Source organism: Telopea speciosissima, chromosome 9 (assembly GCF_018873765.1).
Source record: "Telopea speciosissima isolate NSW1024214 ecotype Mountain lineage chromosome 9, Tspe_v1, whole genome shotgun sequence".
Classification (NCBI taxonomy): domain Eukaryota; kingdom Viridiplantae; phylum Streptophyta; class Magnoliopsida; order Proteales; family Proteaceae; genus Telopea; species Telopea speciosissima.
The window spans coordinates 59,876,556-59,904,333 of NC_057924.1; the positions used below are offsets into that span (position 1 = coordinate 59,876,556).

The 27,778-nt window shown below is 38.3% G+C and overlaps 1 protein-coding gene across 2 annotated transcripts; it reads left to right on the top strand.

The window, feature by feature from the left end:
- The first annotated feature begins 5,987 nt into the window (after positions 1–5,987).
- LOC122639899 (protein NARROW LEAF 1-like) lies at positions 5,988–27,076 on the top strand. Of its 2 annotated transcripts, none has more exons than XM_043832933.1 (6): positions 5,988–6,550; positions 9,713–10,216; positions 10,613–10,756; positions 24,019–24,259; positions 25,678–26,178; positions 26,285–27,076. In XM_043832933.1, the coding sequence occupies exons 2-6, from the start codon at positions 9,725–9,727 to the stop codon at positions 26,725–26,727; spliced, it is 1,821 nt and encodes a 606-aa protein (XP_043688868.1). In that variant the 5' UTR covers positions 5,988–6,550; positions 9,713–9,724; the 3' UTR covers positions 26,728–27,076. The 2 variants fall into 2 exon arrangements, with proteins under 2 accessions (XP_043688868.1, XP_043688866.1); XM_043832931.1 differs by having other exon boundaries at positions 5,988–6,519.
- Positions 27,077–27,778: the final 702 nt, after the last annotated feature.

A 27,778-nucleotide genomic window follows, 5' to 3' on the forward strand; every position in this document is an offset into this window, starting at 1 on the left:
TGTGAAGAATGAAAAGGCAAGAGTTACTGTTGTGTGTAAGGCACCGGAGTGTACATGGAGAGTGCATGCTTCACCTAGTAGTGATGGAGTCACATACATGATTAAGTCATATTGTAATGAGCATAGTTGTGCCAGAAAGTACACAAATAAGTCTATTACATCTGGTTGGATTGCTGAAGAACTTGCCTATCAGTTGAAGATGGATCCTGAAATGAAGACCAAGGCAATGGCTGCTTATATTATGGAAAAGTATAATGTAACAGTCCCTTATGTTTCATTGTACAGAGCAAAAAAGAAAGCCCGTATAGCCAATGAAGGTAGTCATGCAGAGTCATTTGGCAAACTAAATCATTATGGTGAAGTGATGAGAGATAGAAATCCAGGTAGTCTTTTTAGACTCAATTTTCATCAAAGGCAGGTATTCACAGAGCCTCCAATTTTTAAGAGAGTGTTTCTTTGTTTCAAAGCTTGCATAAATGGTTTTGTGAGGGGTTGTAGACCATTTATAGGTCTTGATGGTTGCCATCTCAAGGGTGTGTATGGAGGAGTTCTACTGGCTGCTATAGCTGTTGATGGAAACAAAGGATTGTTTCCCATTGCATATGGTGTGGTTGAAAGTGAAGGTAGAGAAAGTTGGAGCATCTGAAGAGGTTACCAGGAAGACCACATATCAATAGGAGGAAGGAACCTGATGAAGGAGCATCTGGAGAGTTTAGAAAAAGATTTGGAAGTGTCAGATGTAGCAACTGCAAGGAGGTAGGCCACAACTCAAGGAAATGCGAAAGAGCTCCAATTAAAGGGAAGGAAGTAAAGGTATAATCATAAGATTTTATCCTAAGTACTCATACTTATTTTATGTTATCGTGATGATTACAAGGATTCTAATATTGAATTCATGCTTGTATAGGGAAAGAAGGGAAGTGGGAGCAAATGTGATGTCAATACCTCTCAAAGATTGACCAGATCTCAAGCTTCTTCTACCATCACTTATGACAATATGCAGGCCAAGATTGAAGCACAAAGGAAAGCCAAGGAAGATAAAAGGAAAGCAAGAGAAATGAAGAAGAAATAAGTTCAAAGAGGGGAGGGGAGGCAGTGAAGAAATTAGAATCATAGGCTGTAATTTGATGATTTTTATGTTTATTTGGATATGATATTAAGTTGGATGTGGATGATTGTAAACTTTTTTTTTTTTTTTTGGATATGTTGGATTTTGTGGTAGACTTTTATTTTGGACATGATGTTAAGTTGGATGTGGATGATCCAAACAAATTTTTTTTTTAGATATGTTGGATGTTGAAGTATGGTAGACAAATACTTTTGGAAGCATAGACTTTTTTTTTGGATAATTTAGGAATGCTGTCCAAATTTTCAGGTTTAAGATAGCCTATTTAAAGGGGAAATGCTGTCCAAATTTTCAGATTTTTAAAAGCCTATTTACAAGGGAATTGCTGTCCAAATATCCAGATGTTGTGGTACAGTAGACTAATACAAGGGAATGCTGTCCAAAGCTTGCATAAATGGTTTTGTAAGGGGCGGTGAGGTGGTGGAGTTGAGTTGTGAATACACCGTGTGATGGTTTCAGCAATTCATCTAAAATTGTATGTGATAGTGGTTCTGCTGCTTGGCTCTGTTTAATGATGAGAAAGAAGTTCAATATAAAGTCCTATAATGATCACTTGAGGAAAAAGCCAATTAGAAGATCTTGTTGATTAAATATGATTGTAGAATCATTTGCTAATGATGTTGTACAATTTTTCATTACTAATGCTGGGATTTAAGTACATCAGTTTCACTTTCACCAAAAAAAAAAAAAAAAAAAAGTACATCAGTTTCACATTTATTTGCCAATCATAACTGATACAATTACACCAACAAAGAAAACTAGAACAAAATAAACTCCAAGCTTCATTGATGCAACAAACTTCTCCGTTTCATCCATTCTAATTGTTCCACTTCGCACCGCCTGTTGTAACCCCCGTAACACCTCTCGCAAAACCCGTATCTCCTCTCGTAGCACCCGCACCTCCTCCTGCAACTCTTGTAAATCGGGGTGGGATTCGGCACAAGCTCGGTTGTTGGTGCAACAATGGGATCACACCAAACAAAAAAATTACAACCATTAATCTGTGGGCAACTGTAAAAAAGCCTATTTGGATTATTATCAGTCTCTGATATTCTAATCACAGCTTTCCGATTGTACTTGAGTGTATTAGGATTGCTGCAATTAACACTTGAGCTAGACATTTGATACATTTACCTGTAAAAGATGCACAACAAAAACAACAAAAAAAACAAATCAATGTTGTAGAGTGATCTAAAGAATACAAAACCGTAACCTATATAATAGAAATCAGAGAGATATGGGAGTGAGAAAATAACTCCAATCTAAACAATAAAAATTAGAGAGAGATGGGAGTTGGTTGCCGATCCAAGCCGTGAGATGGGAGTTGGTTGCCTATTTTATCTAGTTTAATCACATAGGTATTGAATATAGGTTATATACACTCCCATAATGAAACGGAATAGCATATAATCATCTAATCAAGCCAAAAGAAACGTTTTTATAATACAACAGTAGAATTGGGGAAAAAGAAAAAAAAAGAACCAGCAGAAATCAATTGCACTACTATAGGTGCAAATCTTACCTAACCGTGTGTAGGATCAATCTTTTGAATGAACTTTTATCACATTTGATGTAGCACCACCCCTTCTGAATTTCTGCAAAATGGGTTGTCCCCAAATATTAGGGTTTATCAATTTGTTTATCGATGGGATTAGAGATAAAAATTAGGGTTTATCGATTGGGCTTACCTTGAGTTTAGCCGGATAGCATTTAAAAGAATATGGCCGACTAACCGCTAACTTGTACGATGATGTTCTCGATTCCCGGAGAAAGAAGATAACAGATGTGTTCGAACAAGAAGAAGAAGAGATACATTTTCTCTTTCTCTTTTCTCTCTATTTGTTTTCTCTTCTTATTAGGCGGGGGTATTATTGGAATATTACAAATATAAGGGCAGTTTGGGGTTTAAACGAATATAATTAGGGTGATGTCATCACTTAACAACCCTTTTTAACGGCAAGGGTACGGTTGATAGAATCTTGGGAATGCAGGGGAGGGGAGAGTCATTTCTCAAAACCCAGGGGAGGGGTTTGTCATTAGACCATAATCGAGGGGAGGGGGGAGTAATTTGCTCTTTAACTATTTAAGGAACTATGAGGAGTCTACAAATAGAGCGCTTTAAGGGATATATTTAGTAGGTAGAGAAGAGAGGAGAGAAAACTACAAAACATTTTACTATTTTAGTAGCTAGAGAAGAGAGAGAAAGTCCAAAAAGAGTATCTGGAGAAATTGAATGCAATCTGATGCGTGCACGCTCGCGCACACACACACACACACGTGTGTGTGGGTGAGTGCACATTAAGTTCGGTTAATTAGGAAGTGCTAATTTTTTGTTTTAATTGGTAAATACATTTTTATTTTAGAAAAAAATGATTTGTATTGTTTTTTAACATTATTTTACTTTTTCATTTAATTTATATATGTACTTTTATTGAGTTTCTCTATATTGTCTTATCTCCGTACAACTTTTGCCTCATTTTACATAGATTGGACTTAAATTAGCTATAACTCATTCTATTGACATACTATTATATGTTATCTCATTTGATAGTTACTAATCTTTTATGAGTGGTGGACCAATTTCCATCATTAACAAAACTGTTCAAACACAACCATTTTGCTTGTGCTTTAGGAGAAACACTTAATCTCTATATGTATGTATGTGAAATTTTTTTTGGGATGATTATGCATATGAAAGTTGGAAAATATAATACTCTATCATTTGACAAAAACATGTTACCAATGAAGATAATATAAATGATAATGAATATTAGATGATACCGTAAAGAATTAAAAGATGATACTACTAATCATTATTCAATTCACTTTATAAATAAGAGAGACAAAGAGAGAGAGGCTTCTATAAACAATTCAATTATTTTCTTGAAGGGTCATGCATTCTACTATTGAGATAAACTTTGCAAAGAAAAATAATAAGTATATAAGGTTCAAAATGGGCTTCTAGAAATAATTCACTTTATAAATATCAGAAAAGTTGTCTCTTTTGATTGTCGTTAGGATAAATTTTATTTTGACGGTCCAATTTATTAAGCCACGTTTATTGCTAGTCTTAGAAAACTGACTTTTAATTATGAGTTGTACACCCTATGGAATAGCCATGTGTCAAATTTAGGATCTTAGCCTCACCATAGGACCTACCATGTATTGAACTTTTATCGTTATATTTTTATGGTAAAAGAAATTGATAAAGTCATATTTTCGACTAGTTGTCAAAGCCTTATATCTCAACATGGAAAGTTTTAGATAAGTTGAAATTTATTTTATAAGATGAAAATGTTAATAACATCTCCTTCAAATTTTAAGGCCAAAGGAAATGCCATATGATAGATACTTGAGTCATTAGGAGAAGCTTCTTTCGCGCCGTTCATGGTATCTGTGCTGTTCATGATAACTTCGCTTATATTAAAAGGTCATACTTTTTACTAATATTTTGTAAAAAAAAATAATTTTGTGTTACATTTATAGAGAACAATAATGATTATGTACTAAGATTTTGTGAAAGGGAAATTTTTAAGCATACAGACTGAAATGAGAATATAGAAATAATTCATTATATAAGAAGGTCATTCATTCCACTATTTAGATAAACTTTGTATAAGGCAATATTAGTTATGTGTTTAATTTCGTAGAATTATTTAATAATAATGACCAAAACCTTTAATAAATATCTCTGTAGTAGTAACCTAGTAGTTGTATAATGCTATTACCAAAAAAAGAAAAGAAAAGCAAAAAAAAAACTTAGTAGTTGTACCATTATTTGCTACATTGAAGATCAACTGATCTCCAATTTTAATTACAGGTGGACCCAATTTTCCTTCGCTCGCATGCCAAGTTTGAATTCAAATTGATTTTGCCAAATAACAGAATAAGTAAATAATGCAAGAAAAATATTTAATCTAATTTGATTTTGCCACACATTAAAATAAATGAAAAATGCAAGAATGATGGTTGACAACCACTAATTATTGAACAAGTTTGAATTATTGAAAACGTATTAGAATGAAAAAACGCAATATATTGGCGGTAAATATAAATGAATAAGGTGAGTACCAAAAAAAATTAAAAAATTTAAATTAACATATAATCAATAAAGGGTGTCATTTTCCATTCAAATATTCATATTGCCTATTTTGTCATGTGGCAAATACTTTGTCTAGAGCTATCTTTTCTATCTCTACAAATAGAGTTGTTTCCTCTTCTACCATACAAGAGGAAAAATAAACATGACAAGGGCAGGTGCCACTTCATCTTCGAAACAATCCATGCTCTCTTATCAAGTTATACATTGATAAAGGATCTTACACTTATCTAACAAGTCGAATTCTAGTTCATATAAGCATTAATTTGTTGGAAATGATATACAATGATTTTAAAATTGGCATAAAATTATAAAAACATGTCATTTTTTATTTTACTATTGTAAAACTAATATTAATTTCTATAATTAATATTATTTATTTAAAATCACTTTTTGAGGTACTACCACAATTCTATTAACCATTTGAGTTAAACTTTAATAATCAAATGAGTGAGGTGTCATTTATTATTTTACTATTGTAAAACTAATATTAATTTCTATAATTAATATTATTTATTTAAAATCACTTTTGGAGGTAATACCACAGTTCTATTAACCATTTGAGTTAAACTTTAATAATCAAATGAGTGAGGTAAATAAAAGAAAAATACAATAACAATTGATACATTTGGGAGTTTGTTTAAATCAGTTTATTCTCACAATCCTCAAAGAAGGCTCATATGAGAGAGAGAGAGAGAGAGAGAGAGAGAGAGAATCCTAGTGATGAATAGGAAGGCAATCCTCCTATCCATCCTCCACACTTGAGGATTGAATTATTTGCCAAAAACTGTGCAGCTTTTGGAGAGCAAATGTCAATGGGTCCCACATAGCTTCCAAGAAAGTCTATTTTCTTCCATTCATTGGCCCCTCTCCAGTCTTTACACCATTAAAATCTTCTCAGCCCTGCACCCTTCACTAGCACACAAAACAAAAGTATGATGACCCCCTCCACAACAAAAGAAAAAAGAAAAAGGAAAAAAAAAAAAAGGAAATTGTTAGGAAAAAAAGAAAAATCTAATTTCTACCAACAAAGCTGGATATTTATGTTGTTTCTTTCTTCTTATATGACTCTGCTCTGTATTTTCCAGAGGTCTTCATGTTCCTTTTAATTTCATGGGTCTCTCTAATAAACTTTCAGCAATTGATGCAAGCTGGCAATCTCTCTTGGTGCTGAAGAGATTCCCGCTCCGATCTGACAGATGGCCGAGGTGGGGGAAGCTCCACTAGGGTATGAAAATCTTCGAAAAGGGCGTAATTTCAAGTCCTTCTCAAGAAGCTCTGCCATTGCTGATCGGTGAGTTGAGTTCTTCGAATTCACTTTCAAGGTTAGATTTTCCTTTCAGTTCGCAGCTGGGTTTTTTGGTTTCATGCATGTAGTGACACCTTTCTGCTTTCTGATTTGATTTGATTTTCTCGATTGTTCCTTTTTTTTTTTGAGCTGTTTTGCTTCATCCATGCAAATATCCATTTCTGGCTTTTTGTTTCATTTCTATGATGCTGGTTTTTACTTCATGCATGCAGTGAAGTGGACAAGGTTTTGCCTTTTGAGTGGGTTTTCGATTCTCATGATTATTGTGTTTATGACCTGTATAGTTTGGCCCTTCAGATACTAGTTTCAGAACTCAGAAGCTTGTATTGTTTTGCTTTATTTATTTTGATTTAGAAGCTGGTTATTTTGCTCTGTACATTTAACGATTCGGTTAATTATTTTTTTTTATCAGGGTTCCTCCCCCCCTCCACCCCCTCTCCCCAAAAAAAAAAAAACATAGTTTTGAGTTATTTTTTTAATATCTTTTTCGAGAATTTCCCCTTTGTCTTTAGCATGGAAGGAGGTCTCTGTTTCATGTTTGGAGAATTGTAGGGCCAATTTTGCTACATGGGTTTGTTTTTTTTACTTTATTGTTTTGCTTGGTTTTGGAAGTTTTGATTCGTTTATTGATAACAGCCATTTCAAGATTGTATACATGTATTTGTACCCTTTTAACATTGTGGCCAGTTTTTTCCATTTAACCTTTGCTTATGAATAGATACAGGTCTACCTTTTGGATTTGTTTTGTTTGTCTTTAACTCTCTGCTTCATTGCTTCAGATACCCCCATTGAGGCGTTTTTTCTAATGTTTTTAAGTCAGATTGTTTACCCTGTCTGTTTTGCCCTTTTCTGTAAATTTATTTCCAATTCTTTTTTTTTTCCCAGATGTATGCTTTTTTCTTTATGTGGGTCTTTTTTTTTTTGGGGGGGGTTTATCTTTAATTTTTTCTCTCCTCTTATCATTTGTTTAATCTATGTTCATTGCATTGGTGGTTTCTGTTGTTCTGCTTGTGTTATTGCCTTCTTTTTGGTTTGGTGGGGGGTGGAAAGGGGGGGGGGGGTTAAGTAATGGAAAGAGCCTTATTTCAAGCTGTTTTTGGTTTTTCTTCTGTTTTCTGAAGAGTGGATCGTTGTTATTTTATCATGCACAATGAAGTTGTTACCATCGATGTTTTTGCGGAAAAACAGGCAAAGATGACTTTTATGTTCTGCATTTCTTTTGGCCTTTTCTTCCCCCTACTTTGGTAGGAGATCATTATATTAATTTTGGCTTTTATGTCATCATTCTGTTTGATTTTAGTGCAGGTGTATGTGGTCTGTGTGTATGAAGACAATTAGAAGGCTTTTTTGTGAGATTGCATTTCACTTAATTGTTTCTCTATAGTTGCTTTCCTTCCATGTTTTGATCGATCTGCCCATTAAGAACCCCATTTTGAAGTGGTAACTTGGTTTCTCTTTGACCCATTTGAAGATTATAGTGGTACTAGCCTACGAAATTCTGTTATTCAGTAAACATGAGAAAGTGGTTGCAGTATGCCTTTTTTCTTGCCTTTCTGTTTTGTGGAAATCATTCTCCTGGTTTAGTGAGTGTTGTGCCATTTGATTGTACTGCATTTCATTTATTTATTTATGTCTTGATTTTTTATTCTTTGGCAGAATGTTGCTCTCTTTTATTTTATCTATTTACCAATGTATGAGGGGCATTATTTTCTCCTACCCACCCCATTGTGGTTTGCTTTCTTTCCCTGTTGATTGATTTCACAGTTTTTCCCATTTGTTCAAGTCCCCACCATTTGTTTGAGGCAGTTTTTTGTTATATGTATAAAGCCACTGTGGTTCTCTATTTGATTCTCCTTAATTTTGGGTACTTTATTCTCTTTCAATACCCATTAAAATGTATTATGTCTTCCTTCATTACTTCTTTATTAATTCTCTCTCTCTCTCTCTCTCATGTTCCACTCTGAGATTAACTTCGGGTGTGTTTGGGAGGACCCCAGAAAACAATTGTATTAATTTGAATGTTCACTGACAATGTATCGGAATTTCTGCGTTCGTCCCCCTTTCATCCCTCTCTCCAAACAGTTTGGTCAACATTCAACCTGCAGAGTTCTTATCACTGCTTTTAATGAACAGTTGATGGGCATCCTGGACACTGATTTTGATGGTCTGCATGTGGACATTTAGGCCGACTTTCTTCCATTTTGTTTATTGTTTCGGCCAGAAGGCTGTTTAATTTGCCCGGTCATTCAAACATCAACAACACGTTGCTGCAGAACAAAATCACCCCTCATCTCTCTCCTCCTCTGTTTGTGTGGGTGTCTGTGTGTGGCCCAGTGTTATGAAAATCAGAATCAGGGATCAAATTGGTCAGTGCCAATTCCAACTGTTTTGGTTGGAATCGGGCGGAATCTGATTGGTCACCGCCGATTCTGATCTGAATCAGCCAATTCGATTGATCTGATTCCGATTTTTGAAGCAGTGGTGTAACCCCTGCAAAAGTTGTAGCAAAATTAGGTATACTAAATTGGGGCTCTGCCAAAGCCCAATTTTAATCTTCTTTCTTTCCTCCATCTCCAATCTCCTTCTTTCTAAGCTTAGAGCTGAGAGACAAAAAAGAAGAGGGCACAGAAAATTGAAAAGTTGAAATACAAACATGGTTGTGTATACAGTAGGACTGCAGAATTGGAGAAGAACTGTCTAGCAATCTCCTCATCGAACTTGTAAACAGTAGGGTTCAGGCCCATTCCACAGGACCTCTTACTACTGTGGCACTTGCAAAAAGTACTGATATTTGAGACATTGTTTATGATGTCACTATCCCTAAAATGGTTGGGACGGTTTTCAGGATGTTGGGACATCAAAAGGTCTCTCTAGTTAAATCCATTGATAGTTCATTCTTTCCTAATTGTACTTCTTTTATTCATTTTTTTCCTACTGTTGATATCCCACCACTGATTTTTTCCGAGTTTCTTTACCATCCGATAAGCCTTCCCCCCAGATAATAGAAAAGGCTTATCATCATCACTATTGGTTTGATGAGTGAATTACTGTTTATCATGGTTTCTTTGTGGTCTAAATATGTTCCTAGATGCCTTTCCCCCCCCTCCTCCTGTTTTCATTCCATTTATAATGATTAAACATTTAATCTAGATTTTCTAAGAGATGGTTACTCTTGTAGGCCAATTGAAGGATGGACGGGATCAGATTGGATTTAAGGGGTCATTTCTCTGGATCAACACAATCAGAAGAGTCCGCTCTAGACCTGGAGAGGAACTATTGTAGTCATCCTAATCTGACTTCAACTCCATCAACACTTCAAGCCTTTGCATCAAGTGGTCAGCATTCTGAGAGCAATGCTGCCTACTTCTCATGGCCTACTTCTAGTCGACAGAATGGTGCTGCTGAAGATCGAGCAAACTATTTTGTTAATCTTCAGAAGGGAGTGCTGCCTGAAACTCTTGATCAGTTGCCAACGGGTCAGCAAGCAACCACCTTGCTTGAGCTAATGACCATAAGGGCTTTCCACAGCAAGATATTGCGTCGTTATAGTCTTGGCACAGCAATTGGGTTTCGAATAAGACGGGGTACATTAACAGACATACCTGCTATTCTTGTCTTTGTTGCTCGAAAAGTTCACAGACAATGGCTCAACCACATCCAGTGCCTGCCTGCTGCCCTTGAGGTGAGCAATACAGGATTTGGCTGGTAGTGTAACTACTATATTTACTCTGAAATTTTGATAAAATATGCAAAATGTATACATGGATGGCAGAAAGTTGGATTAAGAATAAGAAAAATCTTGCCAAGCAAATACATTATTTAACTTTAGTGAACTCATTTTATATTATAGCTTAACCGACCTGACCTGGTTTTAGGTCCAACGAGCTATTTTTTGTTCAAACCTGAATTTTGAACACATATTCTTGTCTTGAGCCTAGTTGTAACTGGGTTGGACAAATTTGGTCTGGCAGGTTGATCAAACTCTTGCCAACCGTAATACATGAATACGTTATTTTCATTTTCTATTCGCTTCATTTTTGTACTGGAAATTGAGTTGATTTTTGAATTCCATGAGTAGGGACCAGGAGGTATCTGGTGTGATGTGGATGTTGTGGAATTCTCTTACTATGGTGCACCTGCACCAACTCCCAAAGAACAGTTATACACTGAGCTTGTGGATGGCTTACGTGGAAGTGATCCTTGCATTGGCTCAGGCTCTCAGGTATCTTGTACTTGTCTCAGCCAAGCATACTATGATGGATAATTGATGGATTAAGTTCTGCTTGTCTGTAAATGTGATGTTTATTATTACTGATAAGAAGGAAAAAAAATATTTTCCCTCTTTTTTAAGTAATGCAAACATATGTTATCCTTTGATACTGGGCAGAAAGTTGGTATTGAAGCTTTATGGTATGTGTTTTTACTTTATTTAATAAGTTGTGATATTCTTGTTTAAAACTAAATGAAAACCAATATTTGATTATTCATGCAGTTCTTCTTCCAGACTTTCTGTAGAAATCTTAGCCTAACAGAAATGTGGATCTTTATGATGAGCTGTACAGAGCTGAATTGTGAAGCTCTATAAATACTCATTGTATGTCTTATTCTGAAATAAGTGAAAGATTGAGGTTCTTCAGCAATTCCTTGTGCTCCTTAGGTCTTGGTGGCTCCACCCCTCTCCTTAAAAGTCTTCGCTCCCCTTGTTCCCTCATACCTTATTCAGCTAGTTTTTTTTTTTTTTTTGGTAGAATACCTTATTCAGCTAGTTAATAATCAGTTTTTTCTTTTCTCCCACCTTCAGAAGAATGAAGTATAAACACCCACCACCCTATCGTTAGAATTTTCTGAAAGGTAACGATCTCGGTTTCATACTAATATTCATATAATATAGAATCTTTGAAAAAGACTTTCCTCCCTAAGAAAGAATGACTTCTCTTGTGATGATATTGAGATCTTGTTTCTCTCTCGTAAAGATTGGCCAAACTCTAACAAAGATGTAGGGCTATGTGGTGCAACTCTTCTCATTTTATCCTACTCATTTTTTAAGCTGTTCCTTCTTCTTCTCCTCCAGTATTTGGATTGACAGTGTTAAACTCTTCATTATTTGGCTACTATGGTTGCAGTTCAAAAATTTCTCTGGATGAAGCTTGGCTGTCCTACTGTGGACCTTGCAGGCCATGTTCCACTTTGATCACGTATTACTTGCCAACTGCAAATACTCCTGACCAGGATTTCACTTTGACCATGATTTTCCCGTCTTTCAAAAAAAAGAAGAAAAAAGGCAGGGAATGATTACCAATCCTCAAATCATGTGATGCTTGATTTGATGGTTGTCCCCTATCTTTCCCATGGTTAGTTTGTCTAGTGGATATCATAATCAATATGGATAGTAGTCTTCAAAATGATGTTCTCTTAAAAATAGTTGGCCTTGCCATTTGTGTTCTCTATTGCACTCAGCAAATTTATGCAGTGTTACCCTAGTGTTTTTCATGTTTACTGTTGGAGCCTGTGATGCAGTTGTGATGCTGATTCAAGGCTCAAGGCATACCCACTCAGGAGGAGAAACAAACCCTTTACGGTTCTGGTTTTGGGTCAATTTTCTGATTTAAAAACTGAGCCTCAGCTTCAGTATTGGTTCTCCAATCGTGTGCTAGTGTTAGATTTTTATTGTATGCAAGTAGTTAGGCTGGGTTAAGATAAATAAACCTAGATCTGTTTCTTTCCTTCTTTTTAGCAATTTATTTGGGATAGGACACTCCAAATAGCTTGTGACTAAGAGGAGTTAGATTCAGTTTCAGTTTCTTTATGTTAGTAGCATATTTGTCAAGGCATTGTCTAGGTGTCTAGGCTCTTTCTTGGGTCCAAGGTCACAGCACACCTTTTGAGAGATTAGAATTAGGAGCAGAACCCAGAACTGATTGCAGCAGAACGACTCTGAGCTCCTGTTGAGAGATTTTAGGAGTGAATGCTTAGATGGTCTAAGGTAGACCCCAAGTCATATATTTATAATAAGGAATCAAAATTACATGGAAAGAATTGTCCCTATCATAGCCGACATGGCTGTACATGAAATAAAACAGTAAAAAGTCCAGAATACCCCCCACGGTATTCTGGCCCATATAATCCAACACTCCCCCTCAAGTTGGAGCATATTTGTCGTGCATGCCCAACTTGACTAAGATAGGAAGAAACACTTTGCCACTTAGCCCATTGTTGAACACATCGGCTAACTAATCAACAGACTTCACAAAGGGAACATAGATGAGTCCGGCTTCGAGCTTTTCCTTGATGAAATGTCGGTCAACCTCAACATGCTTAGTACGATCATGCTGGACAGGGTTATGAGTAATGCTAATGGCTGCTTTATTATCACAATAAAGCATCATGGGAAGATGAACAGCAACACCAATATCCTGCAACAATCCTCTAAGCCACAAAAGTTCACAGATTCCTTGTGCCATTGCACGGAACTCTGCTTCAGCACTGGACCTTGCCACAACATTTTGCTTCTTGCTACGCCACGTGACAAGGTTTCCACCCACAAAGGAACAATAGTTAGAAATTGATTTTCTGTCAGTAGAGCCAGCCCAATCGGCATCAGTATAAGCTTCAACCTTCAGATGACCATTGGGAGAGAGAAGAATTCCTTTTCCTGGAGCAGACTTCAAATATCGCAAAGTACGAAGGACTGCCTCCATGAGAGAGGAATAAGGATCATGCATAAACTAGCTCACCAAACTTATAGCAATGGCTATGTCAGGTCGTGTGTGAGAGAGATAGATTAGTTTGCCTACTAATCGTTGATAACGGCCTTTGTCGATAGGTTCACCCTCTTTCTCCCTAAGTCTTGTAGAAGCTTCAATAGGAGTATCTGAAGGATGACAACCTAGCAACCCAGTCTCAAACAATAGATCTAGGATATATTTCCTTTGAGAAAGAAAGATGCCCTTTGAAGATCGAGCAACTTCTATCCCTAGAAAATATTTTAGAGTTCCCAGATCCTTTACTTCAAACTCACGGCCAAGGAAGTGCTTCAATTTCTTGATAGCATCACCATCATTATTAGTGGCCACAATATCATCCACATAGACTATGAGAATAGTTACTTTGTCACCAACTCGTCTGATGAACAAAGTGTGATCAGCATTGCTTTGCTTATATCCTACTTGAAATCATAGCTTTGTGAAACTTGCCAAACCAGGCTTTAGGTGACTGCTTCAAACCATAAAGAGCACGCTTCAATTTACAGACCTTGCCCCTGGTCCTGTCATCAGAGAAACTTGGTGGTACATCCATATATACCTCTTCCTCAAGCTCCCCATGGAGGAAGGCATTCTTTACATCCAACTGCTAAAGATCCCACCCAAGATTTGCAGCACAAGATAATAACACCCTTACAGTGTTGAGTTTCGCCACTGGTGCAAAGGTCTCCTGATAGTCAATTCCATAAGTTTGAGTGAACCCCTTTGCAACCAATCGTGCCTGATAACGATCCACTGTCCCATTTGCCTTCTGTTTGACCACAAAGACCCATTTACATCCAACTGGTTTTTTCCCTGGAGGAAGAGCCACAAGATCCCACGTATTATTTTTGTGTAGTGGTCTCATTTCTTCCAATAATGTTGCCTTCCACTTTCCATCTATAGATGCTTCTGGCCAATTTTTAGGAATGGAAACAGAAGAAAGAGAAGATATAAATGCATGAAAAGAAGGAGAAAGAGAACTATAAGAAACAAAACAATATATGGGATGCAGGGTGCAAGTCCTAGTACCTTTGCGATGAGCAATAGGTAGGTCGGAGGAAGTGGGCTTACAAGGAGAGGAAGGATCTGGATCTTGAGCCGGCAACTGGATGGATATCGGTGCTACAGTGGATTGAAGCTGCCCCCTTTTGGTGCTTCCCTTTTAATAGGCGATCATATTGGAGTTGTCAATTTTCTTCTGAAACTCACCAATAGTTCTCTGGACAGGAGTCAGCTCCCCCTGAATCGGAACATCAACAACACTCTTTCCCATGGTCTCCCCCTGTAAAGGACTCCTTTGGATGAGGGGGAACAGCCAGAGGGGGCTGGGCAGTAGCCAAGGGAGATTGGGCAGCAGTCAAAGGAGGCTGGGCAGCACCCGTAGGAGGCTGGACAATAGCCGTAGGGGTTAGAAAAGGAGGAACCTCAAGAGGAGGAACCTGAAAAGACAACACATCTTCACTAGAACTCTCCTCCTGAAGAGGTGGTGAAGAATAATAGGAAACGGTCTCATGAAAAATAACATCCATACTGACCAAAGTACGGCAGGAAGGGGGGTGGTAGCACTTGTAACCCTTCTGGGTTGGAGAATAACCCAAGAAAATATAACGTAACCCCCTAGGTTCAAGTTTGCCTGGAGATTTTGTATCTCTAGCAAAACACACACAACCAAACACCTTGGGAGTAGCAACAAAGGAGGAATTTCCCAGTAAAACTTCAGCTGGACTACGGGAGTCAAGATCTCGGGAAGATAGCCTATTGATGAGATAGGCAGCAGTGAGGACAGCATCTCCCCAATACTGAGATGGGACATGTCTAGCAAACATCAAAGCCCTGGCCACCTCTAACAAGTGGTGGTTTTTCCTTTCTGTCACACCATTCTGGGTAGGGGTATCAACACAACTGGTCAGGTGAACAATACCATGGTCAGCTAGATAGTTTTGAAATTGAGATTCTTTATACTCGGTTCCATTATCACTTCTCAATATTTTGAGAGTAGCTTGGAACTGAGTTTGGACCATTTTATGAAAATGCCGAAAACACTCAAAACTTTGATTTTTTGTGTGTAAAAGATACACCCATATGTGCCTAGAGTGACTGTCAATAAAAGAAACAAACCATCGGTAACCAGAAAGAGATGTTTTACGACTAGGACTCCACTCATCAGAATCACCAATTGAAAACAAGAAGAACTCCTTTTATTTGATAAAGAATAAGTTGATCGTGTCTGTTTGGCCAAAACACAAACCTCACAAAAAAAGTCATCCTTAGTACATGGGGTGACCAAACTAGGACATAAATGTGCTAAAATTCCTAATGGAGGGTTACCTAATCTAGAGTGCCATTGGTAAAGTTCAGAAGAGACCAAGGAGTTCTGAGGTAGCGGAGAAGTTAATGGTAGTGGAGAGGGACGACCATCTTCAAGCAGGTACAATCCACCATGTACTTTACCCAATCCATTTGTCTTCCCAGAGTCCAGATCCTGAAAAACACAATGGGAAGGAAAAAATTACTTTGCAATTAAGATCACGAGTAATACTACTAATAGAAAGAAGGTTAGTAGTAAAATTAGGAATATGTAAAACAGAGGACAAAGGAAGCGAAGAAGTATAGTTGATGATTCCTTTTCCAGATATAGATGAAAGGGAACCATCAGCTATTTTGACCTTGTCTTTCCCAGAAGTGGGAGAATAACGATGGAACAGGTTAGAGGAATCGGTCATGTGATTTGTAGCTTTAGAATCTATGATCCAAGGATGGGAAGCTACATAAGCACAGTGACCACCAAATGGAATACCTGACCGGGTTAAGTGTGAACCTGAAGGAGCAGCGGAGGTGGCAGTATCAGCAGATGTAGTAGAGGCAGCAACAGCGGAAGTCTTTAGCACACGTAGGAATGCTTGTAGATCATCCTGGGATAGACCAATGTCAGTAGCAGGGGCTGTAGTAACAGTCTCAGTGTGATGAGCCTTGTTCTTTGGCTTTGTCTTTGTCTTGGTAGCCATTTTTTGCTTCAAAGTCAGCTGGTTTCCCATGAAGTTTCCATCACTTCTCTTTGGTATGGTAGGGTTTGTGACAGTGCTCATAAACAACAGTCCTTGTAGTGGAATCACCAAGAGAAGCAATGCCAACAGGTGCAAGAGTAGCCGGGGCAGCAGCCTTGAGGGCTGATCTGTCAGTAATAGGTGGGTGCAACATAGCAGCCCTACGGTTTTCCTCAGAGGACACCAAGGCATAGGATTGTTCGAGTGTGGGAAAAGGCTTATGGCGACTTGAATACGAATCTGGTGATACTCCACATTTCAACTAGCCAAAAAATCATACACCCTACAACCTGATCTTGTCCACATGCTTCTTATATGAAGCAATGTCAGCAACTGTAGTAGGGTGGAAATCAGAGAAGTGGTCCAATTGTTGCCACAGACTGCGTAGAGTAGCATAGTATTTGGAAACTAAAAATTCTCCCTGAGTAGTGTGGAGGACTTTCTTCCCGAGTTCATATACTTGGGCATCATTGCCAAGCTGCCCGTAAGTTTCCTTGCAAGCAGCCTAAATCTGAGAGGCTGTATCAAGGAGAAGAAAATTATGTTGCAGATCTGAAGTCATAGAACCAATCAAGTAGGACATGAGAACACCATTGCTGGCAAGCCATCTTTCTTGAACATGACCAGTCTCAGCTAGCAAAACAGTGGTGCCATTAATGTGACCAGTAAGGCCACGACCAACAATGGCAAAGGAAGCAGACCGAGACGAAAGCAAGTAATTAGAACCATCCAATTTGATTGGATTAGTAGGAAAGGTATGAAATTCTGATTTGCCTTGGCCATCACCAACAGAAGTTGCAGTCGAATTAACTGAGTCACCCATGATCACAGAGAAGGTGGTGTGATTAGAAACCCAAGAATCCCTTCAAGGTATGGGCTGAAATTTGATGGAGAATCCTCTTTTAATATAGGGAGAGATGTCTCAAAAAACCAGCAGCATCTAATAGAGAAATCCTTGAGACAGACTTTTTTCAGGGTTTTAAAAAAAACCCTGATTTTGGTGAAATCAATGAAGGGCTGATTGCTGACAAAAAAACACCAGATAGAGCTGAAACTTGGATCGAGTATGCTTCTAATACGACTGAAGTACTCCAGAAACCAGCCCTAATGGAAACTTGAAACTCCTAGATCGATATTTGTCAGGGTTTTGGAGAAAACCCTGATTTGATGAAAAGAAATTGATCTAGTTCTTCAATCTTGTTGGAGATAGGAGCTGATCCAAAGAAATAAATACTGCCGCAGTTCTTGAGTCTTCAATGAGGTAGATTGGTTCCTTGGCAAGAAGTGGAAGCATCCAAAAAAAACTGAAGAAGCAAATATCGCAGGCAGCAAGAACTTGTCCCTATCGATAAAAAAACTGTATCATAGGATGAGGTAAAGGGGGGCAGCAACTGGATCTGTCGATCACCTCATCAGTGCTGCCCTAGTGGGAGAATGATGGAGAGAGAATATCAAAACAGAAGAGGGGGTTGGGAAGAAGAGATCGAGAGTGAAAGGGAGGAGGGGGGGAAATCGAGAATGGAAGGAAATTCCCTAACTCAAACTTGCTCTGATGCCATGTTGAGAGATTAGAATTAGGAGTGAATGCTTAGATGGTCTAAGGTAGACCCCAAGTCATACATTTATAATAAGGAATCAAAATTACATGGAAAGAATTGTCCCTATCATAGCCGACATGGCTGTACATGGAATAAAGCAGTAAAAAGTCCAGAATACCCCCCACAGTATTCTGGCCCATATAATATAACATCTCCCTTTCAAGAATCAATTGGATTTCAAGTGGACATCTCATTGATCAGATCGCAAATCTCTCCCAAATACGTTTAGGTCGCAGAACCATATCAATCCCTGTTTTTGATTTCACATATCAAGGGAACATATCATGAAACCAAGCAAGAGCTCGTCGATGAAGCCCTCTACTATGGCATGAGTCCCACCTCAGGTATGCCATGACTCCCCTTCCCTTCCTCGGCATTGACGCCTCCCTCGTCTCCATCATAAATCCAGCGACTTGAAGAAAGGTTAGGGTTTCTGTTGGTGAATTGAACAAAGGTATGAACCAGATTTTGGGGGTTAAAATGGACATTTCAACTTTTATGCTAACCGTGCTTAACGTCAGGGGGAAGGTTGATATATTTCAACTTTTTAACGTTTGGGGTGTCTGTCATTAGGCCAAAATGCAAAGGGAAATTTTCCCCAAAAAGATGATAATAAAGCTCTTGTTTTGGCTTTTATACACTCCAAGCTGGGTTTTGAAGAAGATGAGCTTCCAATTCCCACTTTTGTCAGAGGTTTCGCTCATTGAGAAACCAATCCCAACCTTAATCCTTCCCCAAATTAATCCAGCTCCAGTGCTGGTGGTGAAGAAGAGGAGGAATCCTCTGCTGCTTTTTAGCTTTGGATTCCTCATTTCTCTCTCCCGCTTTTTAGCTACTTCAGTTACAATGATCTACTCAAAATCTCTCTCTGATAAATTACTGCAAACCCACTGCTTTTGTTTCTGGAATTCGTGTTATATACCCCTCAAAACTAGATGCCAAGACCCTCGTCATCGAGGTCTACGAAGAATTAGGGTTCTTCAAGGTGATCAACCATGGCGGCCCAATGGAGTTCTTCTCTGAATTAGAATCTGAAGGTGTGAAGTTCTTCTTATCACTGCTTGTGGAAGAGAGAGCTGAACCTGCTAATTCATCTGTATATGGAAGCAGGAAAAATGGTAAAACGGAGGTATTGGGTGAACTGCACTGCGGAGGAAGCCGGTGGAAGGGGAGAGTTGCAGCGGGGAGGTTGCACGGACAGATATTGAGAATGAGATTTGGGATAAAAATGGTAACAGATAGTCTCGGTTAATTGAGATAAAAATATTGAACAATTGAGATTTAATCGACTATATCAGCAGTTGAATTTAATCAGTGTATTGCATAGTTGTCACGTCGTCACGGCGATCCAAGTCGGTGGAGGGGTGTCAAGTCGATATATCGACATGTCACCCGCCATGGCGTTGCTATGGCGATCATATCGATTATGTTTTATTTTTTATTTTTTCTATTTTTAATGTCATTTAGTATGCTATAATATATACCCTATAACATAAAAAATTAACATGAAAGTGTACTACTAATCTACTATGGTTTAATTCATGAAAGTGTAATATCCATTAGTGTATATGAAATCATGGATTATCAAATAATTGATAGCAATAGTCTTGCTAATAATAAAGTTGAAAAATCATGAGAGTTGAGATATGACTCATATGAAAGTGACTACAAAAGTAACAAAACAAAAAAACAATTACAAGAACGTAATTTATATTGAGTGAATAAAGCTAATAAACAACCCATCTAAATAAATAAAAAAAATTGCTGATGTGAATATGTGATTGTGTATTAGTCAATAGTGTATTAGTATTTTGTGTTTGATTTTTAAAATTTTTTTTTATGTTAAGGAAAAAGCATTAAAATAAAAAATGGTTAAAAAAAAATTATTGTTAAGAAATTAAGTTTTATAATTTGAAACAACCATGTCGCCTGATATGGCCATATGTCATGGTATGGCGTCCATGGCGGCGCCATGGCGATGGCATGGAGGTCATATCGGTTGATATTCTTACATCATTCATATCGGTGGTCGATATGCCCACTTCTCCAGCGATCTAACGCCATGGCGCCAACTATGGCGTATTGCAAACTTATTTTTACCCACGTACTGCAACCTTTTATTTTTTATGAATAATGCAAAGAAATCAAAAAGTAGGAACATAGCAGCATGGGGTTTCAAGTTCCAGGATTGAAGTGCAAGGATGAACTAAAGGTGTGGGTTTAAAAAAAATAGAAAAACGTAAGGCAAGACCAAGAAACATGGTGCTGTCATGGGTCTGAAGAGTACCCTTGAACAGTTCTCGACCAGAATAGACAGCAACTTTTTGGAAATCAAACCCCAAATCTATATGATACCTACAAACAGTCCATGATTATGCTGAGGACTGAAAAGCCTTACCAGAATTGGAGATTTACCCAAACAGCCAGAAAATATTGTTGATTAATAGAAAATCAAGATGATTACAAAGAAACAAACAATTCATGAAGAAAATAGATTGAAGCAAACTCTAAATGCAACCAGAAAAACATTTTCCTAACTTGTAGCTCGGCACTCTTGACCACAGCAAAGAGGTAAAAAGGCCTTATCCAACCCTTGGAAGAAAACATTTATACGTCTCTTTCAAATCTCAAATCCAACTACTTTTTTTATTCTGTACGTCCAGCTCTTTATAGGGCTTTAAAAACTTGCAATGACTAAGAAGACTCTCTTTGGTAATAGATTGAATTCTAAAATTGCAGAGGGCAAGGGTCAATCTTCATCTTGTGTCAGTATTCAGAATATGAGATAAAACATAATGCGACTGATGATGTAGGTGTCATCTACTGGCAACTCTCTTGGTTGGATTGGTATTGGGTCAGTGGTTAGTGGTTAGATAAAGATGGGTTTTGAGCCTGGGTCCAGGATACAGACCTCCCTGGACTTCTACAGCTTTACAAGCTGGCATCTGTGCATACTTTATTTTCGTGCATAAATATTTTCTTGTATATATACCTATATTTCCAGATTAGCATTTATGATATACATGTATGCGTATGATATAATATTGCATAATATGGTGTATTAGCATGTATAAACTTCACTTGTTAGTGGAAGAAAAAAATGCATTTCTGTTGAGTGTGCTTTGCCCTTCAAGACTTCTATAGGGGACATTTTGTTCGAGATTTGAATATTTGATGACCATCCCAACAAAAGACCAATTCTACTGACCAAATTTGGAGAAAGATTGTAACACATCATTGAATACTGTCATAGTCGATGCAATTAGGAAAGGAGTAATGTGAACGCCTTACTGCCACTGGTGCTTGAAGCATCTTGGAAGTCATTGTTATGGATCTTGTATTATGATTGTCAAGAGCTCAGGGAGGTTGTAATTCCATTTTTGTGGTGTTGGGACTAGGGAGAGGTTCTTAAAGATGGCATGGTACAGGTAATCCCACACCAGAGGACATCCATTTTATCCCATTTAACCACCAAATTCCTTGGGAAATTACTATACGCACACATGATGAAGATCAAGATATAAGTTACTTAATGAAGAGCCTGTTGGTGAAAACAGGTATGGAATTGAGTTATTCTGGCTTACTCCACCTCCATACTTGAACAAAAACTGGCCAAATACTGACTGGGAGTCCTGGTAACATCCTCTGGTGTACTCCTGAGATGTTTAGTGAACGACCAGACCTTTTACGTGGATTTAATTGTCTAGGTAGAATTTGCCTGATACATCTTTGACTGACTCTCCTTTTGAAATTTTTATGTTTCCTGAGCATTGACAAGCCATATGGCTCCAAACTCCCCATGCATGGATCTTGGTCCATACATCAGTACAGTGAACTTGGAAGTCATAAATAAGGATAAAGAATGGTAGGACACCAGTGCTGATTATCAAGTTCAAAAGAGGATAAGTTGGTGATTGTTCATTTATTGCCCAAAAAGTATTCTGGATGAGCTTCGAAAAGTTCTAGTTACAAACTGTGATTTCTTAAAATGTTTTATAGATAATTTCCATAAAAAAGATTAAAAAATATTGAAAGTGGCTACAAATGTCGCATTTGGAACTAAATTGAAACATGAATTTATTCGTATTTCAGTGTCAGGACTTAAATTGCTTACTTGGTTCCTTTGGAATCAGATTCTGAAGAACTGTCCCCTCAAGGCCTCCATATCTTTTGTGGTAGGGGGGACCAGAGAGTAGTCGTCTTGGATGATTAGTGATTTATACTTGGGGGAGGATAGCCACAGTTTTGAACTGGAAGTGAAGCTCACTTTTGGATTATTCTTGGATCTCATTCAGAGACTTTGAATGACTCAGACCAAATCATTTGTATTTTTGATGTTCTTTGAAATGATTTTGCCTGCAAGCCAACTTTTTCTAGCTGTACACTAATCAAAGAAATACCCACCTTTGGGCTACTCAGTTGTAGGGTTTTGGAGGTCAAACTGATTTGGTCAAATGGTCGTAAATCTCATTTAGGACCAAAAGATAAAGGCCTTTAGGTTTAGATCTTGCTTATTAGGAAAGTGGGTTCTTATGAAGGAATCACAATTAGAGCAAAGCTCTCTTATCAAACTTTTATATTACAAGGTCAATACTTTTGGCATGCTCTGATGGAGACAGAGATGTTGGTTTTTCTCCATCTTGTTTGTCGAATATGCTTATTGGATGGACTATCTGTAAAATGCTGTTTTCTCCATTTTCTGTATGCAAGGGATGATTGGTTTCATTTCTTTGGCCTGTTCAGATAGGTACCACTTCTTATCTCTTTTTGTCTTCTTTGCCATTTCCTTCTTTACTGTTAGAATCTTGACCATGAGATCAGGAAGTCCAGTAAAATTTCTGCCTGTCTTTTTTTTTTTGAAGAGGGGGGGGGGGAATTGGGAAGGTAACAGCCAGGAGACTCGAACTCGAGACCTCCTGGTGAGCATGGGCATGAAGCGCACCACAGCTCACCAACTGCGCTAGGCAGCTGTTGTTATTTATCCCAACAACAAATTTTTTTGGGATAAATTTCTGCCTGTCCTTATTTATCCCAAAAAAATGAAAATCTACTCCTCACATCAACCTGTTCCTTGTAAAAAGCCATTGCATCAAGGATTGTAGACCCACAAAACCTTTGAGGGAAACAGACTGGGTTTGGTTTCCTGTCTGGCTGATAGGTACCTTATATACCGCTCATTCCAATTGACATTTTACCTGTTTTATGTGTGATTTCAAGATTTAGGTAAAAGGTTGTCTGGGTGGTCCACCCACCTAAGCTATATGCTAGGTGGCTCATCTAATAGGGCCACATGGAAGGATGATGCGGTCATGCGGTGATTCTGAGTTTCTGACTGTTTTATATCTTGGGAATATATTTTTGATTGATCACGGGTCAAATTTCAGCCTCAAATTCAATTGTTTACCTTCCCATATATGTCGATGCACCCCCCTCAGTGGTCCACATCTGTTTGGTAGTCCCAGATTTTTCAGTGCTTTGTTTTGCCACTTGGCAAATTCCACTTGGGCTGAAACTTGACATGTCAGCAGTGGGCCTTGGGCTCTACTTGTTCACCAAGTTTCAGCCCTACCTGCCACATAGCAGAAATAGATGAGCCAACCAATTTATGATATTTTTCTTAGATTCTTGTTGATCAATATGAGGATGGTTCTCTAGTTATTTTGTCAACCAGTCCTGATATTTCTTTTGATGTCTTTGTGGAGGAGAAAAACAATAACATGCATATACGAAGTAAAAACAAGTTGAGAAACTCTAAGAGGTTGGGGCTCCTATTAAGACTGTAGCTTATCAGTGCATGTATTGGTTTGCCAGTTTTAGATGTTCACTGGTTCCCAAGTTCCTTTAACTTTAGTTTTTTATTTATTATTCTTGTTATTGTTTTTCCCTTCTAGAGGAAAGACATTAATTATTCATAAGAAAATGACTCCTCTTTGTCATAGTTTTCTGAAGGCTGAAAATTTCAATTTGGACATGGGATAAATTTAGCTTTAGTAGCTCCGGGGAAAACAGAACAGCTTCTGGGGATATCAGCCATTTATTTTATTGTTCTCTCAGAATTTCTGCTCTATAATGACCTAATACCCTTCCGTTTGTGCTCAGGTTGCAAGCCAAGAAACCTATGGAACTTTGGGTGCCATAGTGAGGAGCCGAACAGGCAACCGACAAGTTGGTTTCCTCACAAATCGGCATGTTGCAGTTGATTTGGACTACCCAAGCCAAAAGATGTTTCATCCTTTGCCACCCAACCTAGGCCCTGGGGTGTATCTGGGAGCAGTGGAGAGGGCAACATCATTCATCACAGATGATCTTTGGTATGGCATCTTTGCCGGAACTAACCCAGGTAATGTGGTTCCAGATTATGGGTCTCCCTATGATCCCTTAACAAACTATTGACACTGCTCTTGAATAAGAGACTTTTGGATAGCACCAATATTCAGGAACATGGACTTGATTCAAGATACAGAATATCTGTATTCTAAGGTGTAGCTCAATTCGAGTGAGTTAAGGAAAATCTTGCTCGTATCAAAAAAAATATTAATGGTGAAGCTGGTTTTAAGATTTCCTGATAGAGATATTTGTGCATGAGGACATCCAAACTTGAAGAGCTCAGCTACAAATGCAGTGCAGCTATGCATATTAATATTGCTGGTCTATTTAGTTTCTATTTTGTGGAGGGCTTTGGTTTGGTGTGGGGTTTCTGTTGGTGCGAGGCTTTTGGTTTGGGGCTTATGGCGCTTTCTATGTCTTTTTTATTTTCTCTTATTGCTAACTTGCGTCTCTCATTTGATATTAATGTATATTTCATCCTGTTGTTGCCCCATATCAAAGGGAATCAGTACAGCAATACTCAGAAATGATACAAAAGCTATAGCTGCATGTCTTTGACAACACTATCTGGATACATCATTAGAATCTTAAAAATCAAGACCCACATTTTCTAGTTCAAGACAGGAGATCTCCCTGCCAGAGTTTGAACCAACCTGGAGGCTCTATCTATCTTGTAAATTGCATTATTTTGGGTACTGTAGCCAAATAGACCATTTCAATTTACCTTGCCTTTGGTTTTGTAAAATCTCCTAAGGAATGTTTTTGTACTGGTGATTCTGTTGGCCTTCCCGAAGGTCGTGCTTGGCACGTTGGTCAAGTGTTCACTTGCTGAACGCTTGGTCACTGGTTCAAGTCCTGGAAACAGCCTCTCTGGAAACAGGGGTAAGGCTGCGTACATTTGACCCTCTCCAGACCCTGCTAAACGCGGGAGCCTTGTGCACTGCGTACATTAGACTCGTTGATTGATGGTTGAGATCCTGTTGAATGGTTTACCATTCATATTACAAGTCAAATCTATTGTCCAAGTTTTCTTTTCTTTGCTGAATTAGTTCTGTGTGGATTTGGAGCGGTAGCATGGTGAATGGGAGTAAACTTAAAGGTGGTCGTTGATTGTACAGAATTGCTTCATATTAACAAAATCGGAACAATTTCTTGCCTGAGACAAATGTTAAGCGTGTGAACCAAATATGGTATGGGTTTATTTAGCAAACCAATGTTGTGGTAAAAAAAGCCCATACAGTATAAGGCCCATATGGCTCATTTCTCTTGAAAGAACCCTATGTAATGCTGAATGACAGTTACCTCAGTTATGTTTTATATAATGTATTTTTTGTTTATACCAAAAATATAATTTTTCCACTGACTGATAATTCAATTGCATCCTGACCCCCCCCCCCCCCACATGCCCATTATCATTTGGTACACCTGCAGAGACATTTGTACGAGCTGATGGGGCTTTCATACCTTTTGCGGATGATTTTAATGTCTCCAATGTAACTACATTGGTAAAAGGTGTCGGTGTGATTGGTGATGTGAAGATCATAGACTTGCAGTCCCCAATCAAAAGTCTGATCGGGAAGCAAGTGGTGAAGGTAGGAAGAAGCTCGGGCTTAACTACGGGGAATGTAATGGCCTATGCCCTTGAATATAATGATGAGAAAGGGATCTGCTTCTTCACTGATTTTCTTGTTGTGGGAGAAAACCAGCAGACCTTTGACCTTGAAGGTGACAGTGGGAGTCTCATCCTTTTAACAGGTCAGAATGGTGAGAAACCTCGGCCTATTGGGATAATATGGGGTGGGACAGCCAATCGGGGACGGTTGAAGCTGAAAGTTGGTCAACCTCCTGAGAATTGGACCAGTGGGGTTGATCTTGGACGTCTTCTTGATCTTCTGGAACTTGATATCATCACGACAAATGAAGGACTCGAAGGTGTGTACTTCACCAACTAAATCTAGTCTGACTTATCTTTTCTCCTGGAGAAAAAGAAATAAATAGTTTTAATGTTTGACCGTTGATTTTTTCATTCTTAATATAGCGGCCTTGCAAGAACAAAAAAACGCTTCAGCAGGTGGAGTGGATTCTACAGTTGGTGAGTCGTCCCCTGCAGAGGGAACACAGCCACAACCACAACCACAACCGAAGGACAAAACAAAAGAGATCTTTGAGCCTCTGGGTTTTAACATTCAGCATATTCCTGTGGACAACGGACCTTGTGCAGAAGCAAATCCACATGTTGCTCCCTCTGAGTTTCATATAGAAGATGGTATCCGGGCATTGCCGAATTTAGAGCATCAATTCATTCCCAACTTAATTGTACATTCGCCAATTCATCAAAATGACCAACAGGACCGTCAAGAATCAAAGAATCTCTCTGCATTGAGGAATGGCTCTGGTGATGATCTCTCACTGCAGTTGGGAGATCGGGAGCCCAAGAGAAGGCGCTCCGAGTGTAAAATTGATCTTGAAGAACCGAAATGAATTTTCAAACAGCCTCATTTGCTTTGCAGCCATCCTTAAAAGGGTGGATTCGTAAGAGGGTCCAGACATGCTGGTCTGGTCAAGGAGATGACAAATGCTGACTGTAATTTGCTCGAAGACAGGAATAGGTTCTTCGGGGCCCCTATTTTGATGACCAATGTATGTGGAAGTTGCAATCGGCTCTCAGCTTTTGAGGTTCAAGTCTCTTGCCAGATCATTTTGCCTTCCAGTACCTAGCATGTTTCTAGGAAAGATTATAGCTATAGGTAGATATATTAACTATATACCATTTTAGTTGAAAATGTTTACAGTGTATCTCTTGTTAAAGAAAATTTCCTTTGTAGAACCATGATGGCTTTACTGGTTGGTAGCTGTCAATGGGAAAGGGGAGGAAACTAGCAGTAAGATTGGCTTAGTATTGAAATTGACTTGAGGACTCAGCTGTCATCCTCTGTTTATCACTGAGTTCACACACCTTGCTTTTTGGTTGGTTGGACTTGTGTGCTTGGTTCTGACTTCTGCTTTGTTCTTGGTGGTTCAATTGTTGACCAAGATGATCAGTTGATCTGGATCTTACCAGTAAACCATCTGAAGCATTAATCTGTTATATTTAGATAATTAGATCATTAGATAGTACTTGTTGCTATTATGAATTGTGTCCTATTCTCACAATTTTCTCTCTTCATGGCTAAGATAGGTTTCTCATTTCAGCACTTTTACCCAACGCTGGCTTATCTAGCCGCTGTAAGATCAACCTAAAAAAGTGAAGTTTCCCTACCTCTGTAGTTTCTCCAACTGAGAAGCGATTCTAAATGATATCTACTCATTGGACCTGTGTTTTTATCCCCTATAATCGCTAAAATATATCTTGAGAAGCCCAAAAGCCGATGTCCAGAAAGCCAAACATGCACTGGGAGCCCCCACCATGCTCTACTTTGGTGCTTGCTTGATTTAGCTCAAGAGTGAAGAAAATGGAATAAAATCTTCAACAATTTTCCATCTAACTCATCAAATTAGATGCTTCAATAAAATCTGGATTTCCAGCTCGATC